Here is a 21,591-nt window from a genome sequence, read left to right on the forward strand (position 1 = left end):
TACAACCTGTCTGCAGTTATGACACTTGGAATATGTTAAATACAGTCCCTGCTTTCCATTACAGTCCGGTTAATGTATTTACTGTAGTCTCATATTAAAGCAGTTACTAGAAATCTGACTGTTTAATGCAAGATGTGTCTCATTATTTAATGAATCAACTGATTTTGTTTGTCAAAATTGCTATGGTTATGTGTAAAATGTTAATTGTAAAAGCATCAAATAAAAATTAGTCTTCAGGAAGAATTGTCTTTTTTATTTAACCAGTGTAATTGTATATTTTAACCAGTAGGAAATGCACTGATGAGACAAGACATCTTGGGATAAACTGATGTTATGAATTAAGTTGGCATAGCAGTGCAACACCTCTCCCTATCCAGTGCTCCTGGGGAGTATCAGAAGGAAGGGTCATTGCAATAACAAAATTAGTTGAGTGTCCTGTAGTGGATAAAGTTCCTCTTCGTTCACTGGTCTTGTAAACAGGTGCCAGGTAACTTGGTCGCTGTGGGATCTCTGTCCGTTTGCAAGGTTTTAGCCACATCTGCAACACAGCACATATTTTTTTTTTTTTAAATGAGTTTTTGTTCAGGTAGTCCTAGGAAAACAGGAAGGTGTTGCAGCAATACAGTATATCTGCATAGGTATCCAGTCGCCTGTTAAACAATAACTAGGTCAACCACTAATGGTCTACAGTGACTAGGTAGACCCCTAAGGATGGTCAACACAAGCTAAAGGTCCACATGTACATGGTCAACACAAAGTCAAGATTTTATTTTATACTAGTTAAGTGGTCATACAGATGGCGATGGTGAGAAGGGGACGCTTCCATCCGTTCCCCCGGGTCCCCGCCGGCTTGCCGGCGGTAATCCTGGGTCCCCGCATCCCCCCCTAACCCTGTCAGTCTCCCTGAGCGGAGACGGACAGGGTTTCCGTCGCGCTGGCGACGGAGACTGAGACGCGCGTGCGACGCACGCGCGTCTCAGTGTATTCGCTGGCGCGGCTGCTGGCGGGTCGCCAGCGCGGACGTTCTGGCGACCCGCCAGCCAGGATGGGACCTGACCCATCTGTAGTTAGATTCTTACACCAGAAAAGTGAACCATGTACATATCTACCTTCTATCACTGTCGACCTAGGGTATGTTGATATTCTTAGATGTCAACCTTGTCACTGTTGACCATTAGTGGTCGACTTAGTGGTTGTTGACAATTCCTCTCCATAACCATCTGTATGTACAAAGCAATTGAGCAGTGTTTTTTGTGGGTTGTGTACATACTTGCTTTTCACACATATTATTTTTGATTTAGCGAAAGCTATTGATAATGCACATAAAATGTAACCTATAAATAACAGTATAGTCACAGAAAAGGTAATACAATCATCAATATCACATTTGATAAATACATAAATATTCTATAGTCCACAGATATTTAATGATACATTTACTAGAGTGGAGGTGTTGCCCATCACAACAATTAAGCAGGTTCTGCTATAATTATATCTTGTACTTTTAAGAAAAAGATAACCAATGTGATTTTGGCTTATTTCAACACCTAAAAAAAATTGCCCAGTGGCACCTTCATCCAGCAGCACTGACACGCGCCGAAGCAGTGAAAGTGACGGAACGGAGATAGACGCGGCTTTTACAACTATCGCTGCCAGCTCCCAACACCGCACACAGAGCCTGGATAGAGGTAGGGATAGTGTCAGGACTCCCCACGGACATCGCAAACAAAGGAGCATAAACATACACTAACAAGCTTTTCCTTACAGGTGCTTTTTGCCTTCTCCCACTTTCTCTGCTATTCCTAATTTTACTCTCATCTGACAATTTCTTTTAGCGCTCATTCTCCACTATGCATGTTTATTATACCTGCTTTTCCTAAGTTTTTTTGCGCAAGTGAATCTTCCCAATTATTTCAACACCTCCCACTTCTGTAAACTTATATTTTAGTAAATGTATATCTTGGGGGAGAATTCAATTCGCCCCATTAACTTTTCAGACCCAAAAAGCACAGGATTTCACAGGCTTAAATTGGATCATGTGAGCGAGAACAATTGCAGTAAACTTGCATCATATGCCAAAAGCAGATATGCAGAAATTCAAGAAGTGGCCACTGGGTCTTTTTCTAAAAGAGGCATACACAATGAGATATTGGCTATTGCCAATTTTGACTATGCAATTTCCCCTTGAAATGCATGAAGCCAGTTTTTACTATATGCACTTGCGGTTTGTCCTATGTATTCGACAGTCAAATGTATTTGATCAAAAAAAGGGTTGACACTGTTTAACAGTGTCGTAATCAGGGCGCTGTGTGCAATTAAAGCAAAAAAAAGGGAAATGTTTTAATTCTATAAAAATAAATAGTATAAATCTATTATTTATATAAAAATTTCAGCTGCAGCTTTCGGAGTGTACAAGTGTGAGTACACAACAACTGACCTCTTTCTGGACATACATAAAGTATGACCAGATGAGGAACATATATATTCAAGAAGTCAAATGTATTTGTATTCGACAGTCAAAATTGCCGTGCATCGGTATCTCAAGCAATACAGACACTACGATTTTGGCTAACTTTTCCATTCTTTTTTATAATCAATGATTTTTATTGATTATAAAAGCATATACGGGGTACAGAACAAAGAGAAGGGAATAAAGGAAAAAAAGAAAAAAGGGGGTTATGGGGGACTGTGGAGGCATCTGGATAACATCTGGTATAAAATTGAGAATACATATTTAACTGCTACATCATTGTCGGGCGGGTCAGCAAAATACATGGAGAACACATTAGATCTAATGTGTTAATGCACATTAGAGGTAGCAATATACAAAGATATCTTATCAACATAAGAGCAGCGATTACAAGGGTATAAACCAGGGGTGGGGAACCTCCGGCCTGCGGGCCGGGTACGGCCCCCGCACCCAGTTTGCCCGGCCCGCCCGCTCGCCGACATGAACGCCTGCCCTGCTTGCTTACCCTCCGGTTGGAGGTGATGCGCAGGCCGCCCGCCCGGATACGAGGAGAGACCAATCGACGCGCCGGCCGGCCAATCACTGCAGCCGTGGGAGGTGATGCGCCCGCCAATCCCTGCGGGCAGTAGGGACTCTCGCAATTATTGTGATGCGCCCGCCATGCACTGCATGTACGGGAGCATCAGCCCCAGCAGCAGCAGCCTCCATCAGCCGGACTCTGCCGGAGACAAAATAGGGTAAAAAAAAGTAAATGTTGCTGCTCTTGTGCCGCTTCCTCTCACCCAACTACTCCTTTCCCCAGTGACTGAGAGATCCAGGGGTTGTCATTTACCCCTGGACTCACCCCCAAACAGGTTTATGTGATTGTCTGATTATCATATTCAGACATGATCACATAAACCTGTTTGGGGGTGACACTGTCACTTTCTCCACACTGCCGCTGCCCATATGTATAATATGCCTACATGTATATGCCGCTGCCCGTGTGTCCGTATGTTTAATGCCCACATGTATATGCCGCTACCCGTGTGTCCCTATGTATAATGCCCACATGTATATGCCGCTGCCCGTGTGTACAATGCCCACATGTATATGCCACTGCCAGTGTGTACAATGCCCACATGTATATGCCGCTGTACTGTGTATAATGCCCACATGTATATGCCGCTGCCCCTGTGTATAATGCCCACATGTATATATCGCTGCCTGTGTGTATAATGCCCACATGTATATGCCGCTGCCCATGTGTATAATGCCCGCAAGTATATACCGCTGCCCATGTGTATAATGCCCACATGTATATGCCGCTGCCCCTGTGTATAATGCCAGCATGTATATACCACTGCCCATGTGTATAATGCCCACATGTATATGCCGCTGCCCCTGTGTATAATGCCAGCATGTATATACCACTGCCCATGTGTATAATGCCCACATGTATATGCCGCTGCCCCTGTGTATAATGCCAGCATGTATATACCACTGCCCATGTGTATAATGCCCATATGTATATGCCGCTGCCCATGTGTATAATGCCCACATGTATATGCCGCTGCCCATGTGTATAATGCCCGCAAGTATATACCGCTGCCCATGTGTATAATGCCCACATGTATATGCCGCTGCCCCTGTGTATAATGCCAGCATGTATATACCACTGCCCATGTGTATAATGCCCATATGTATATGCCGCTGCCCATGTGTATAATGCCCACATGTATATGCCGCTGCCCATGTGTATAATGCCCACATGTATATGCCGCTGCCCGTGTATAATGCCCGCATGTATATACCGCTGCCCGTGTGTATAATGCCCGCATGTATATACCGCTGCCCGTGTGTATAATGCCCACATGTATATGCCGCTGCCCATGTGTATAATGCCCGCATGTGTATATACCGCTGCCCGTGTGTATAATACCCGCATGAATATATTGATAATTTTTATACGGCCCCCGAAGGATTTTATAAATATCCAAATGGCCCTTGGTAGAAAAAAGGTTCCCTACCCCTGGTATAAACGGTCAGGGTAAATCAGTACCATCGTCTGTTTTCTCATTGAGGCTAAATTGGAGGGGGTCACAACTGGTAGACGTAGAGGCATGTTGCTTTCCTTCTCCCTCCGTCATGTATAAATGCCAAGCGTTCCAGCGAACAAGTGGCGATGAGAGGGAAAATGAAAATGGCATATATTCTGTTTCCATAAGAATGTGGAAATTGGTTTTCTGGACAACCTTAATTACAGAAGGAGAGTTGGGTTGTTTCCATTGTTGGGCCAGAGCTGCTCGAGCTGCAATGAGTATATGGTTCAGAACATATCTAGCATGTGCGGGGATGGTATCTTTCATTATGTGAAGTAGCGCCAATGCAGGATCAGGGGAGAGGGAGATATGTAACACTGTTTGAATCAGGGAGAATACCTCTATCCAATATTGTTGTATAGTAGGGCAAGACCAGAAAATATGAAACTAGTGTCCCACTTCCCCACAGTTTCTCCAGCACATTCTAGAACATGATGGCCAAAAACTGTGTAACCGATCAGGTGTCAAATATAATCTATAGAGCAGTTTATTATGAATCTTAGTGTGGTTGAGACACCTGGACATCGAGTGAGAAGTAAGGAAGATTTTCCTCCATTGGTCAGGGGATAACGTTATGTTTAGGTCCGATTCCCATTTATTCTGGGCGCCTGATTTAGGGACAACAACAGAGTCTAAAGGCCCCCATACACTAGCCGATTTTGGTCAGATTTCGGCCAGATCAGTCGGATCTGGGCGAAATCGGACCAAAATCGGCTAGTTTTGATGTCCCCTCAGATCCGATGCGCGGTCCCGTGCGCATCGGATCTGCGTCGGGTGGTCGGACCTGCTGCACGTCCGACCACCCGACTTGGGACCTAGTGGGGCGGCGGTGGAGGGAGCGGGGGACGCTGCGGGACGCTGGGTACACAGCGGCTGGGGACACTGCGGGACGCTGGGGTGACACAGGCGGCATAGAGCGTGGGTGACACAGGCGGCATAGAGCCGGGACGCTGGGGTGACACAGCGGGACGCTGCAAGACGCTGGGGGGACATAGGCGGCATAGAGCTGTGGGTGACACAGGCGGCATAGAGCCGGGCAGGGGGAGCCGGGAGCTGTCAGCACTGAATAAAAAAAAAGCCCATACAATGAATGGGCGGCCTGTGATTGGCTGAGCGCTCTCTCAGCCAGTCAGCAATTGGCTGAGAGTGCGCTCAGCCAATCACAGGCCGCCCATTCATTGTATAGGCTTTTTTTTCTAGCACTGACAGCTCCCGCCGGCTCCCCCTGCCCGGCTCTATGCCCCCTGTGTCCCCCGCAGCGTCCCCAGCAGCGGGGGACACAGACGCTGTCCCCCGCAGCGTCCCCAGCAGCGGGGGACACAGACGTGTCCCCCCGCAGCGTCCCCAGCCCCCCTGCTCCCACCAGCCTCCACCTCTGTAGCCCCCCCCCCCCCCTTCCTGCTCCCCGGGTTTTTTACATGTGATAAATCGAGACAATTTATCACATGTAAAAAATGGCACATCAAGTGCCAATCTAATCAAGCTCCCCCGGGGAGCAGCCGGGGAAGCTCAGGGGGAAGTCGGGGGCGACTTGTCCTAAGGACAAGTCGCCCTAGTGTATGGGGGCCTTAAGAGAGTTTTATACCAGAATGATATATCCCCTGTGGAGTTAGTTAATAGTAATCTGGTGTATATTATTTTGGAGGATGTATCTGAGGGTGTGGATAGTGTTGGGAGTGACTTCCACCAGTGTTGGATCTGGAGGTAACGGAGGAGTTCATGTTGCGGTAAGGAGAATTTTCGTTGGATATCTGCAAAAGGCAACAATTGGCTGCCCCCCGTGATATCTCCTATAGTCTCGGCACCAGATGCAATCCATTTTGTTAATTGTAGATTAGGTATCAGTTTCGCCAGGGATCGCAAGGAGATACCAGTTAAGCCTAGAGCAGGAGAGGACATCCCGGCGGAGAGCCCATCCCACACTTGTAATGATGCCTGGGTAGACGGTAGAAGATATGGGACTTTTGGTCGGAGATATTTTGGGATTCTAAACAGGTCAGATACAGGGAGCGGTGTGGTAGCTGATGTTTCAAGGGGAACCCAACATGGTGTATAATCAGAGTTTGTGTAGCGTTTAATTTGAGCAAATAAGCATGCTTTCTGGTACATAGTTAAATCTGGTAGACCAAGGCCTCCTCTATCCTTGGGCTAGTTTCGGGGGTTTCCCTGCCCAGATATATTTCATCATTGTAGCAGTGCAGGTAGCTAGTTCTTTTTTGGGAAAAACAAGGGATTGAGCAAAATAGGTACATTAGTTTAGGGAGGAGAGTCATCTTAAAGGAGGCCATGCGACCCATCCAGGAGATGTCAAATGCAAGCCAAGAGTTTGTTAAGTTGGAAAGTGAAGTGAATCTCCCCCCTATCATTACTTCAAATACTTTAGAAGTTCTGGCGGGAATATTTAGGCCCAGATAGCGGATCGAGGTTGTCTGCCAATTGTAGGGGTATCTAGTGCGGAGTGTGTGAAGTGAGTCGGATAGATTTATAGGTAAGGCATCAGTTTTAGTAGTATTTAACTTGTAGTACGATGCCGCACTATATGCATCTAGTATCGAGTGGAGATATGGAAGTGATGTAATAGGATTCGTGACGAAAAGCAAAACGTCATCTGCAAAGAGGCTGAGCTTGTGGTGGGAGGGACCAATGGTCAGTCCCGGGAGGTTGGTGTCCTTCCGGATGGTGGCCGCGAGGGGTTCGATGGACAGGACGAAAATCAATGGGGATAAGGGGCATCCCTGTCGTGTACCGTTGGAGATGGGGAATGGATTGGAGAGAAAGCCATTGCTGAGGACCCGGGCCGTAGGGAACTATATAGTGCTAATATAGAAGTAGGTATGCGATCCCTGAAACCGAAGTGGAGCAGAACTTCCCGCATATATGACCAATTTAGGCGGTCAAAGGCCTTCTCCGCATCAAGGGATAACAAGAGGAGGTCTTGGTCTTGTACTAGGGTATCGATCAAATGAAATACTCTGCGGGTGTTATCTGATGTTTGTCTACTGGGGACAAACCCCGTTTGGTCCGGGTGCACCAGCAGCGGCAAAAATGAGTTTATACGCGTAGCTATCATTTTAGCGTACTATTTAATATCGCTATTAAGTAAGGCTATGGGATGGTAATTATTACAATAGGCTGGGTCTTTTCCAGGTTTGGGCAGGGTTATTATACGTGCCTCTAGAAATTCCTGTGGGAGGGTACCCAGGGAAGATATTGTGTTAAACAGCTCTGATAGGTGTGGTGTCAAGGTGTCTCGAAAAACTGAATACAATTTGTTTATAAAGCCGTCAGGCCCAGGGGCCTTACCTCTAGGGAGGGAGTTGATAGCAGCCGTGATCTCTAGGGGAGTCTATGGGGCATTTAATGTCGATAGCTGGTCAGGGGTCAGAGTGGGTAACTGGATCTTATCGAGGAATGAGGATATGGAGGGCTGGACCGTGGAAGGATCAAGGGATAGATTATATAAGTGTGAATAATAGTCGGCGAATTGGTTTGTGATGTCCCGGGGGTTCAATAATTTAGTCTTTGTCGGGGTAAAGATATGTTTGATCTGGTTTCTAGTCTGTTGCATTCTTAATTTATGCGCAAGCATTTTGCCAGATTTATTACCAAATAGATAAAAATGTTGGCGGAGCCCATTTAACGCGGATTGGGTCTGAGCCATGAATAAGTTTTGCAATTGGCTTCGCATTTCAGAGATTTGTTTTTTAAGGGTGTTGGAGGGAGATAGTCCATTTCTAAATTCAAGGTCTTTGAGTTTGCTTTCTAAATCTTTCTGTCTTTGTATGGATTGCCTCTTGAGTGTGGCCCCTGCCTGAATGGCTGCGCCTCTAGTAACTGCCTTGAAAGCACACCAGTGATTCAGTTGTGATGTATCTAGCGATGAGTTGGTGGAGAAATATGACTCTACAGCATGGGTCCTCAAACTGCGGCCCTCCAGATGTTGTGAAACTACAAATCCCAGCATGCCTTGCCAAAGTTTTAACACTCCCTTATAGCAAAACTGTGGCAAGGCATGCTGGGATTTGTAGTTTCACAACATCTGGAGGGCCACAGTTTGAAGACCCATGCTCTACAGCATCTAAGATGATTTTCTTTGTCATTGGGTCTTTCAGGAGGTGTTGCGATAAGCGCCACGGGTGGGCCAGGCAATAAGGTGTCATCACTGCCACATCACCGCCACATCACTGGTGCGGAATCGGTACATCTGTCAGAATGAACTTAGGTCTACAGTCATTAGGTCGACCCCATTAGGTAGACTGGCTGGAAGGTCGACCTGATTTAAGGTCGACATGGGCCAAGGTCGACATGACTTAAGGTTGAATTTGCATAAAGGTCGACATGAGGAAGGTCGACATGGGTTTTTCACTGTTTTTTTGTCCGAATGTCGACACAGTCGACATGGACACAGTTGGCAATGAGAATCGGACCCTCGCATCGCTCGCTTCGCTCGCAATGCTTCGGGCACGGTGGCTCGCTTCGCTCGCCACAGCTTTAATAACCTCCTCCATGCCCTAGTGGATGGTAGGGCATGAAATACCGCCTGTCGGCACATGTCGGCTCAAAAAACAGTGAAAAACCTCATGTCGACCTTATGACCAGTCGACCTTCCTCATGTCGACCTTTATGCAAATTCGACCTTAAGTCATGTCGACCTTGGCCCATGTCGACCTTAAGTCAGGTCGACCTTCCTGCCAGTCGACCTAGTGGGGTCGACCTAATGACTGTAGACCTAAGTTCATTCTAATAGATGACCGCTTCCCACTGGTGCATGGTCAGACCACGTGATTGGGAGTATATCTATATCCATGGTTTGTTGCAAGGTCCATTTATCGCATAAAATCATGTCGATTCTGGAGTATGAATTGTGGACAGGAGAGTAGAATGTATATTCACGACTAGAAGGGTATCGTATAAATCAAATTCTGTCAGTAGGTTTCAAAATGCCAATGAGGGGCCGGGTGGGGGTGTGGATTTATGAGGAATGGTTTTAGTTGATTTGTCAAGTTTAGGGTCTAACACTAGATTGAAATCTCCCAACACTACTAGAGAGCCTTTAGAAGATTTACGGATTAGGAGACATAATTTGCGCAGAAACGGTATCTGATTGGTGTTTGGGGAATACACACAAACTAAAGTAACTAGTTTGTCATCCAATAGTACAGTCAAAATGATGTATCTCCCATTTTTATCTGCAATACAAGATTGGAGCACAAAGGTAACATCCTTACTAAATAAAATTGCGACCCCATTGCGTTTGAATGGACCATTGGCAAAGTAACCCACCGGGAACCTGTGATCTTTAAGCAGAGGGGGTTTTAAGGAGGTGAAATGGGAAATGGGTTTCTTGCAGAGCCACTATATGGGCTCCTTGTTTGTGGAAATACGACAGGGCCATTCTACGCTTGTTGGGGGAATTCAGACCCTTTACATTTAAGGTAAGAACTTTAGGCATTAGCAATCAGTAGTGAAATATGATGCATAAGAGGGTCTCTATCAATAAGTGTATCTATACAAGGCTGACCGATGACCAATGTATGAGAAAATAAAATACAATATCCAGATGACATAGTGGGAAACTGAACAGAATGTGGGATAATATGTGAGAATGGGGGGGGGGGTGAGGGGAGAGGAAAAATAACAAAAACAAGGGACCCGCATGACTACTGCAGGGAAAAGGAAAATATATGCAGTAGTATGAGAAAAAGTGGGGGCGTACCTAAGCGGTCTAACACCGCCACCCGCAAATTCTAAACAAATGCGTCATATACGCATGCAACCTACAAAGGGTAAATCTGAACAGGGTACACATATTTGAGTATGAAAGGTTAGGAACAAACAACCAAAGTATTAATACAGAACACACGCTAAGTATTCTGTAGGCTGGACCACATGGTCAGCACTACGTGAATTTGGTAAAGGGACAACATTCCTGGTAACTTATTATAAACTTAAAGGCACTGTATCGTTTGAAAACACATATTATCATAACTACTAGTACCCACTACAGTAGTGGGAACCCAGTGTCCTGGAAGTCATAGTTACCAATATCGTGGGCCAGGTGGAAAGGAAGTCCATCAGGCCTTCAAGTAGTCACCCACTCAGTGCTGGGGGTCGACTTGGGCTTTGGGTCTGGAGGCCGCTTAACCGAAATGTCCCAATCCAGTAGTAGCTTGACCCCGGCGTCCAAAGATGAAATGGTATATGATGAATCCTCGTAGGAGACGATGAGCTTCACTGGGAATCCCCAGCGATACGGGATCTCATGAGCTCTGAGCGCTGTTGTGATGGGTGCAAACGCTCTTCTTTTGGCTATCGTCACAGCAGAGAAATCCTGGAAAATTTGTATGCCTCCCATGTTTTCAGAGGCTTTCGGCTCTCACGCAGCTCGTAGGATGCGTTCTTTAGTAGTGTAAAAGTGAACTCGCAGGAGGGTATCCCTTGGGAGCGCCGAGGATACGGTGCGAGGTCTCGGGAGCCGATGAATGCGATCTATCAGAAGATCTCTATCCTCTGTGTTGGGCAGAAGCCTGTGGAACAGAGTGAGGGCATAGGAATCCAGCTCTGAGTTGGAGATGTATTCCCCTGATCTTAATGTTGTTCCTTCGAGACCTGTCCTCCATGTCTGCAAGTTTAGATCTGAGCGCGTCTAGGTCAGCTTGTTGGCTGTCGAATGATGATATTAAGTCATTGTGGGATGTGACTAGTTCTACAATTTTCCGCTCCAGATGGTCGTTGCGATTTCCGATTGCGACAATTTCTGTCTTAACCTCACGGATGGCGGTTGTTAGATCTTTGGTCAATTCAGATTTGAGGGACGCCAGGATCTGACACATTGACTTGACCGTGAGTGGGGCGTCAGAGTTACAATCTATTCCCGTCACCTGGAGCGGTGGTGGAGAGCTTGGTCTTGGAGTGTCGCCAGGCGTGGCACGGTCCAGCCGGCCAGCCGGAGAGGCGGTGTGTTGTTGTGGTTTCTTAGAAGGGAGTGAAACCCTAGACGGCCCGGTCTCTTTGGCTCTCCTAGAAGGCATCGCCGAAGGTGTGGAGGTCACGCTGTTAAGGCAATAAGTGTGGCGAGGTCGTTCTTTAGAGGCCGAGACCTATTGAACAAGGTTGCATGCAGGTAACAGATACGGGTGGCGGTATCTAGGAGCGCATAATTACATCAGTGCCGATCTGGCGGGTTGGGAGTGAGTAGCCAGAGAGATGGTGAAATCTCTTGTTTCAGGAGTAGTGGAGGGTATCAGAGGTCTAGTGGTAGTAGCCTGGGGTCCACATCACAAATAGCTCTGTAGGTCTTAGTGTGATAACAGAGGAACTGTGTGGATATAATGGGATTACATCCACCAAAAAGATGGCCGCCGCTACAGTGGGGACAGGTTTGATACCTGTATCTTATTAATTCACTGTAGGGGTAGTAGAATGGGGCAGTAGGAAGCAGGGGTCAGGATATAGTAGTGATGGTGTGTTGATGTAGACAGGGGGTGTATAACAAGCCCCAGATATGCAGAGACTGTATCTGTAGGATCAAGCAGGTAGGCTGGATCCAAGATGGCCGCCGCTAAGGAGAAGGGAGAGCAGCCTCCTGGAGCTCCCCGCTGGTCCCCTGGAGCTCTGGTCAGGAGGTGAGGGGATTATGGGCTTATGGGGGGCAAGAGGGGTGCACAGCTCACCTTTTGGGGCTGGTGGTGTGCGTTCCAGCGGTCGCGGCGGTCCGTGCGCGGCCGCGATTTGGGTCTGGAGCTCGCCTCCCGGGCAGTCTCATAAATTTAGGCCGCGGCTCCGTCTGCAGCCTAGGCTGCAACCCGCAGGACGCGATTCTACACGTCCCCGGCTCCGCGGCTTGCACACTCTCAGTCCGGGTGGACTGTGGGGAGAGATGGGGCACAGATATGGTGCAATTTGGTGTTTGGTACCAGTATTTGGGGCTAGTTGGCAGGAGCTACGATTTGATGCGTCTAGCTCCGTTCCCCACCAGGCCACGCCCCCTAACTTTTCCATTCTGACTACAGTATATAGTGTACAGTATGCACCCTGTTTTATGTGGTTTGCATTGATGCTGCAATAATAAGCTAATGTAGCAAAAAATGACCATTGCTGGCCTTGCAGAACTGAAGAAGCAGCATTGGATATTGGGCAGCTAGGGGCATTGTGAGTAAGGCTAAGCTTTCTCAGAATGGTTAGCCTAAATCCATCGCCGAGGACTGTAATCTGAAGCGACTCGAAGGAGCCAGTGGCATCGCATTGAGCCCACTGTCATTCACCTGCAATTTGGGTTCTTTTCCTGTGATTGATTGCCTTTATATTGGGTGGGGTATGTTCAAACTAAAATCTAAGTTGCAGATAAAGCAGACCGTATTTACCCTACACAAAAAAACAAATAACTCTTCAAAATATAAAACCTCTGCACATGTTACATTTGCCCCACCTGCAGTGCAACATGGTTTTGTCCATTTGCTTTGCGATCAGGTTTAAATAACCCACATTGTTTCTGGCACATTTAGAAAATGCAGCTTTCCAAGTTCCGTCACAAAAGCCCCAGCTCCATCACAGCCCGTGCACACTGCAACTGTGGTGCATGCGGTATGTGGTCCCTGGGTCTAATGGTCAACTGTGACTAGATCGCCACTTAATGGTTGACATTGACAGAAGGTTGACACAAACTTAGTCGATATGGAAGACCTGATAAATGAAACCTGATACTAACCACAGGTACAGTGTCATACAGGATCTTTGGGTAAGATTCTCCTAATTTTTTTGTCTTTCTGTCCCATCGTGCTCCATCAAGGTACAATCCATAAATATACACACCTATAATTAAACAAACATTTTAATGATATCATCGTTCACATTTCATCTATGACACAGATACTTTGCTAGTTATCTTTTCAATATAATAGTTAAAGTACTTGGTTTCCTTGAAATATTCTTGAAAATACAGTCTATTAATTTTACCTTATGCTGGAAATGTGATATGCCTCCATTGAGCTCTCCTTCTCTAAGGGGTACATGTAATAATCTGTGAGTTGTAGGCTACCACAAGATTTATACATTTTTGCCTCTAGATTTTTTGTGATTCGTTTTTAAAAGGCAAAACGTAGTTGGTTTTTTCCCTTTAAATTAGATCTACTTTAACTCTAGAGGAAAAATCTTGTGACTGCCTGTAAAGCTGTGTATTGCAGTTTCAATAGGTCTGAGCTATCCCAATCTCATTTGTGGGACCCATGCTGATCTTCCAGTCCCTGTTCAGTGCTATGGATTGTAAATGCAATAGTGGCCTATTGGTACTGTAAAGCCCCATACATATGAAAGGGGTGTACACACAGTCCCAGCGAATTAGACTGAGGCTCATGTGTAATGAAGATGTATAATAGATTATGGTAGTATTATCATCTGTCCATGTAAGTCTTTTATGAGGTAAATACCAGCTGTGTGGTGACAAGTAAGTATTGAGCAGAGTGTGGTGTACCACAAGTCTGCTGTAGTGATTTGTTGATAATTCGATAGATGATCCAGATGGGACAGTGTCTACGGAGTGGCCCGGATCAGGACTGCGGGGAAGGGTAAAGGTGTGTGTTGGTGTAGGTCCAGACCTGCCAGCTGCCTGCTCTGTATTATCATAAGTAATGAAGATGTAGTTAGCTGTCAGAGAACAGATGACAAACTACATCCTGCTTTCCCCAGCCTTGGCCAAAATGCGTGCCTCTGACAGCTGGGAGAGCAATGCACTAGAGCTGTAATTACAGTGCTCATTCAATACAGTTCAGGTAACATCAGAAGCACCAATGGAACATCTTCCACTCCTCACACTACTCCTTCCTTCTGCTTCATGTACGGACTACAGTACAGCTGCATGATTTTGTCATCTAAGCAATCCTACAATAAATAACTGCACTTGTTTACACATTCTCCTGTACAAAGTACTGCATTTTAATCACATTGGTTATACTGGATAAGAGCCATGATTACTGAGAAGCTTTCATTTATGAATATGAATCTGCAGTGACTGCTCCTTACCATCCTCAGGTGCATGTTTATATTCTTTATCTTCTAGAACCTCAAAGTCAAAGCCCAGCAGGTCAATAGGAATCGTGTACTTGCGGGCATAATTCTGCTGTGCACCTGTAAGGAACGCTTGTGTGAAGAAAAAGCCTGAGAGCCAAAAGGTTGGAGGGTTTCCATTTTCATACCAGTCCTGTGTTAATCCCAGAAAAGAATGAAACTTACTGTAGAGAAACTGAATTGCAATAAACTTTATGAAGTCTAGAAGTAGCAAATAATATATAAAGCTGAGGTTGTAAGCTATACGTTTACTTTGAACTTGTGGTGGTTAATGAGCATTCGTAAGGGAGAAGTGAGCCAGAGGTGAAGTGGCCCATGGCAACCAATCAGCTGCTCTTTATAATTTTATATTGTGTAAATTATAGATGTTATGCTGATTGGTTGCCATGGGCCACTTACCCTCTGGCTCACGTCTCCCTTATCACTGTTTCATACAGTTACCCCAGTATCCCAAGAAAAACATTATTTTCTTCCTTTTTATATTCACCGTAAATTCAATTTCCTTAACCCTTTAAGTGCCAACATCTCTATGAGAGATGTAGAGTATATCAACTAAAAATGCCAGCATTGTTCACATTTTTATGAAAATTCAAAAAAAAAAGTTGCGTAAATAAAAGATTAGGTACTAAAGATTAGGTGTAATATCTGGGCGCATCGCACCGCACTACTTAAGGCATGCAATGCAATGTGATTTTTCATTGTAAAGACCAGATTTTTAATTGTATAGTCAGCCATGGGTGATTTCATACCCCCACTATCCAACTACGCATGGAGTTGATTTTATATAGTGTGGCGAGCGCAGCGAGCCACCGAGCCCGAAGCGTGGTGAGCGGACGCAGAATACAAGTAAAGTAATCCGCGTGCGCTCGCCGCGCTCTATATAGAATCAACTCCATGCGTAGTTGGATAGTGGGGGTATGAAATCACCCATGGCTGACTATACAATTAAAAATCAGGTCTTTACAATGAAAAATCACATTGCATTGCATCGCATGCCTTAAGTAGTGGCATGCAATGAAAAAATTGGGCGCCCAGATAATACACAAGTACCAAAGATTACATTTCAAATATAAGGTAAACATTACAGATCATTATGATGAATAAAAAAATTGGGGGCAATTTTCACAGCCATTTTGACAAATTCACTTGTGAACACAGTATTGCAATTCTAGCAGTATCTACTTACAATGTTGAGTGTGATTATACATTCAAATTAGTATTTAGAGGTCATGGCTTGATGTCATTCTACAATTAAGATAAGTACTGTAACAGTTAATAAAAGTTTGACAAATGTATAAAGCTAAAGAACTTTCCTTTTTTCTAATGTAATAAATTGTTTAGATGCAAATATAAGAAAATGTTGCACATCAGAATGTTGCACATATGGGGCCGACATTGGTTCATTCTACAAAGTCTAAATCTATGTACTTAAGCCCAAACTGGTGAGGAAACAGTTTACAATGTAATACAATATTGGTTAACACCTTCCCAAATTGACAGGCCCTAGGGTTTTAAGCCTAGACTGGTACTGAAAAATAGGGTGGAGTCAATTATATATTATAATTAACATGAACTAGCTGAGGAACCCGGTGTTGCTTGGGGTTTGGTTGTGCAATTAGTATTACTTGAATGTTATTCTTATTTTGTTTTAAGCTTAACATTTAATAGCTACCTGTGCAGCAGTAATTTTCCACCTTCCCCTTTCCCCTTGCATACCAGACCATGGGCATGGTGAGTGGTTAAGAGTATATAATATAAAGATATTATTTATCCACTGTACTAATAATTTTGTACTGATGTGTGCATATCTGGGTAGTGGAGGTGCTCCCCAGAGAGTATGAATTAATTGGAAAACAGAAGAGACAGGAAAACTACTATCTCTTTGTGGGGGCACGCTTGATTAATTTGCTTAAAACTTAGCTTTTAATATTTATTCAGTAAAAAAGAAGGGGATTTTACCCAAGATACAAACCAGACGAACAAAACCAATATATACATATATATATATACAAATTATATTCTTATTTTTCAAGTGACTATATAACAGTGATAAGTCACTTTAAAAATATATGTAATATCAGCTAGCGAAAAATATTAAGATACCTATTTTTGTACAGATTTTAGTGATTGCATATACCAGACAAAAATACTTAGTTTCCCTCTTGTGAGAAAATCAGAAAGAAATAATGTATCAATAGACAAATACAGACTTAAATTTAACAGAGTTCAATAATAACAGTTGCAGTTCTGTACCGCTGTATTAGGTTACACTTGTATTCAATAAAACTCCACATGAAGTGTGTCTATTCAACTTGATTTCTCACTAGCTTGAAGAGATGGTCGCTGATGAAAGGGAACCTCTGCCGGCGGTGCCGCAGATGTAATCAGCTGGTCGCAGGAGCAAGCTCCTGCGACCAGCGATTAGAACGGGGCTGAAATCGGGAGCGTGCACCCAGCGATTTTATCGCCGGGGCACACTCCCATCACTGGCAATATGGTCGCCTGCAACCATATTTCCAGCGATTTCAGCCCCTATCGCCCCCGTGTGTACACAGCTTAACTGATATTATAAGATATTACAGTCCAATAGCAGCAGTGGGTGCACTGTCACTTTCTGCAGAAAGGCTGAGCAGGATCAGGAGGGAAACACCTGAGAGAAAGACAATTAACTATGCAGCAGTAGCAGGTATGCTGCAAAGCTCCACTGGAAGATCAGCAGTCACACAGGTGCATCTGTACATGCAGGCGCCCCTTCAGTTGGCCAGTGACTTGATTGCCTCTGGGAGCTACGCCCCTGGGTGTAGCTCACAGACAATGGCTAGGATGACCCCCAAAATGTCAACACTGGAAAAGGTTGACACAAGCAATGGTCGACATTGAAAAGGTCAAAATGGGATTTTCATGAATTTTTTGTGCCAATGTCGACATTTGAGCTTGTGGAACCCCCCTAATTTCTTCCCAAATCGCCATACTAGGGCCAGGTGCCTCGCTGCACTTGGCACACTACCATCCACATGGACTCTGATGGCGAAAGATAAAGTAAGAAAAAGTCCCCCAAAAAATCTAAAATCTTGGAAAACTAATTTCCATGCCGACCTATTGCTTGTGTTTACCTTTTGACCATTTCCACCTTATGTCTGCCAACCATATGGTGTTGACCTACCAACCTAGTCACTGTCTGTCAGCTATCCAGATAACTTTTTAAACAGTGAAGTTGAAACTACATGTAATATGCAATGATGTTTACATATGTAGTTAATTAGCAACTATTGGGAGAATGTCATACAGCACTATTTATACTTTAATCTTCAAGGCCTCAGTTCTTATTAACAAACTTCTGCAGTGCTGCCTCCTCCCATCACTTCAGATGTCAATCCAGACCATTCCGTATTTAAATGCTTGAATAATTATTTGTTGTCCTGAGTGAATTATTTTTAGCCACAAGTGCCTTACCTGACTAGTCTGTATATTTTCCTATTAGAATGTGAGGGCACAAGTCTTATTGTACTGGTTGTGTGGAGTGCCGTGTAAAATATGTTTACTGATGTATGGATTTTATAACAAGGTTGGGGAAATAATGGGGGGGGGTTGGGTTTGCCATACCTGATCTTGCTAATCTGATGTCCTAATATTCTTTGGCACACTATATTTTAAGACGTCTGTATCTTGTTATATGACTATTATTCATTAGGCTATGCTGACTGGTATTGAATGTGATGGGACCCTTTCCTACATTCTAGCTATACGGCAATATCCTAGTTATATTTTTTCTTAACAAAAGTCCATTCCTTCATTAACCGACTAGGGGGGGGGAGGTTACAGAGCCAGCCTTAGGCATAGGCAAACTAGGCAATTGCCTAGGGCATTTGGAATGCCTAGGGGCATCAGCAGCTTCTGCTGACTAAAAGGATATGCAGCATGCCTATATTCTGTGTGTGAGTGAGGCTGTATTTGCATATGAAATAGTGTATTCATGGAAATCACTTTAACATAGCATTCTGTATGCAGGTACAGCCACAGTCGCACACAGAATATATTCATGCCACATATCATTTTAATCATCGGAAGCTCCTTGTGTGTGCTGGTCAGAACAATGCAAATAAGATGAATTTTCAGCAAAAAAGGCACCCAACGTTAGCAGAACTGGCCAGGAGCTGCATGGCTTATTGAGTCAAGATGTATGAGGAAACATCTGTATCCAAGCAGAGGCAGAGGTCACAGTGTTAGTGGCTGTGTGAGTGCTCTCTGCGGGTGGGTTGGTTGTGCAATAGTGTTCAGCATATGTGTAAGGGGCATTATGTGTGTCATGTATAAATGCATTAATAATGTGTGACATAATGTGTAACAGGCATTATGTGTGTCATGTGTATAAGGGAATGAACAATGTGCAACATATGTGTAATGGGCATTATGTGTGTCGTGTATAAGGGCATTAATAATGTGCAACATATGTGTAAGTGGCATTATGTGTGTCATTATGTGTATAAAGGGCATTAATAAAGGTTGGCATAATGTGAAAGGGGCATTACTGTGTGCTATTATCAGGGATGCCGAGAGAAAGGGGTAGGGGGTACAAATTACCCAGGCCAAAGTCTGATGGAAGGGCCCAGTGGGGGCCCCGGGCCCCCTCCCGTTCAGTGACAGCAGCAGCTCTTCTCCTCTGCCCAGCACACACTGATTTGTGCTGGGTTGCAGTGTGGCCACGGAGGTGCTTAAAATACAATATTTTCTCTGGTTTGTTTTCTAAGGGTATAATGTGAATAATGTGTGGAGTAATGTACATAAGGTAAAGTGGTACTACTGTGTGATGTAACGTGTATAAGGGACACCATCGCATGATATAATGTGAATAAAGTTGCACTACTGTGTGGCATAATTTGAATTGGGGGTACTATTGGGTGGCCATGCCATTTCCCAGCAAGAACACACCCCTGTTTGGGCTGCGCACCGAATGTGTGCACTGTTTCTATTTAAAATATTGCGGGTAGGAGCACCAAAATGATGACTGCTATTATGAGGGTTGATGGTGCTGGGAAAGGGGAGCAGGGTCAGAGGCGGAACTAGTGGCGGTGCTAGGGGGCACCAGCCAAAATCTTGCCTAGGGTGTCATTTAGGCTAGGGTCGGCTCTGGGAGGTTATATTAGTGTATTTAAGGGGGCGGGGGTGTGTGTTAGGTAGTATAGTTAGTAGGGTAGGGGGTGCAAAATGGGTTTAGGGGTAATATGGTTATAGGGCTCCAGGTACACCTAAGTTGGGGTTGGGTAGTACAGGGTGGGGGGCTATGTGGGAGGTTTGCTTTGGGTCCTTTGGGAGGTTTCTTTTTTGTTTTTCTGATTACTGTTAGTAGGTTATTTAAGTTTTGACAGTGGTGTTTTTGTTAATTGATCATTTTACGATGCAATGGTGCATAATGGTTAGTTATGCGTTACGTCCATGTAATTGTGCCCCTCTTCTATTTCTCCATTCCTGGGAACCCGGATGGAGCCTCCGGGTACTTGACTTAATGTATATTTGTCTATATTCTGAGAGGATGGTTTCTCATCATGTATATATCCTACATGATTTGTGTGCGAATACATATGGATGCTTTTAAATACTCCTGTATATATACTATTTTGTCTGTTACATATCTCCTGTGTGCACCTTTTGATCTATTGATACGCTGCTGTTTGTACTGGTAATTTTTCTTGTTTTTTTTCTTGCAAAATTAATAAAAAATTACTCAATTTAAAAAAAAAGGTTTGCTGTGTCTGTCAGCGTAGAGTCCAGAGCATGGAGGTGCTACCCGTAGACAGGCCAGTACATCAGGAGACGTGGAGGAGGCGTAGGAGGGCAACAACCCACCAGCAGGAACGCCACTCCACCTTTGTGCAAGGAGGAACAGGAAGAGCCCTGCAAAATGACCTCCAGCAGGCCACAAATGTGCATGTGTCTACAACGGTCAGAAACAGACACTATGAGGGTGGTATGAGGGCCCAACTTCCACAGGTGGGGATTGTGCTTACAGCCCAACACCGTGCAGGACGTTTGGCATTTGCCAGAGAACACTGATTGGCAAATTCGCCACTGGCACCCTGTGCTCTTCACAGATTAACGCAGTTTCACACTGAGAACGTGACAGATGTGACAGAGTCTGGAGACGTCAAGCAGAACATTCTGCTGCCGTCAACCTCCTCCAGCATGACCAGTTTGGCAGTGGGTCAGTAATGGTGTGGGGTGGCATTTCTTTGTGGGGCCGCACAGCCCTCAATGTGCTCGCCAGAGGTAGCCTGACTGCCTTTAGGTACCGAGATGAGATCCTCAGACCCCTTGTGAGACCATATGCTGGTGCAGTTGGCCCTGAGTTCCTCCTAATACAAGACAATGCTAGACCTCATGTGGCTGGAGTGTGTCAGCATTTCCTGCAAGACAAAGGCATTGATGCCATGGACTGGCCCGCCCGTTCACCAGACCTGAATCCAATTGAGCACATCTGGGACATCATGTCTTGCTCCATCCACCAACGCCACCTTGCACCACAGACTATCCAGGAGTTGGCGTAGGCTTTAATCCAGGTCTGGGATCAGGAGCATGCCCAGGCATTGTAGGGAGGTCATACAGGCATGTGGAGGCCACACACACTACTGAGCCTCATTTTGACTTGCTTTAAGGACATTACATCAAAGTTGTATCATCCTGTAGTGTGTTTTTCCACTTTAATTTGGAGTGTGACTCCAAATCCAGACCTCCATGGATTATTAATTTGATTTCCATTGATAATTTTTGTGTCATTTTGTTGTCAGCACATTCAAATATGTAAAGTATTTAATGATAATATTTCATTCATTCAGATCTAGGATGTGTTATGTTAGTGTTCCCTTTATATTTTTGAGCAGTGTATATACAGTAGTCTGGCAAAATAGTCCTACCAACTAAACATACAACCCATCACCAAAGTCTCTAAAGTTCCATCTGCTGTCATGGAATGCAGCCATCTTC

General features: G+C 44.8%; 1 protein-coding gene across 2 annotated transcripts in view; it reads right to left on the reverse strand.

Moving 5' to 3' along the window:
- Window positions 1–232: 232 nt before the first annotated feature.
- The window catches only part of DNAH7 (dynein axonemal heavy chain 7), a 918,640-nt gene continuing 897,281 nt past the window's right edge, over window positions 233–21,591 (reverse strand). For both annotated transcript variants that reach the window (XM_083153498.1, XM_083153497.1), the window contains 3 exons: window positions 14,569–14,746; window positions 13,259–13,362; window positions 233–538 (listed from right to left, as the gene is read on the reverse strand). In XM_083153498.1, coding sequence (XP_083009624.1) covers window positions 332–538; window positions 13,259–13,362; window positions 14,569–14,746 — 489 coding nt within the window. In that variant the 3' untranslated portion in view covers window positions 233–331. The remainder of the gene's footprint in view (window positions 539–13,258; window positions 13,363–14,568; window positions 14,747–21,591) is intronic.

This window comes from Crinia signifera, chromosome 7 (genome assembly GCF_055691185.1).
Source record: "Crinia signifera chromosome 7, ASM5569118v1, whole genome shotgun sequence".
Classification (NCBI taxonomy): domain Eukaryota; kingdom Metazoa; phylum Chordata; class Amphibia; order Anura; family Myobatrachidae; genus Crinia; species Crinia signifera.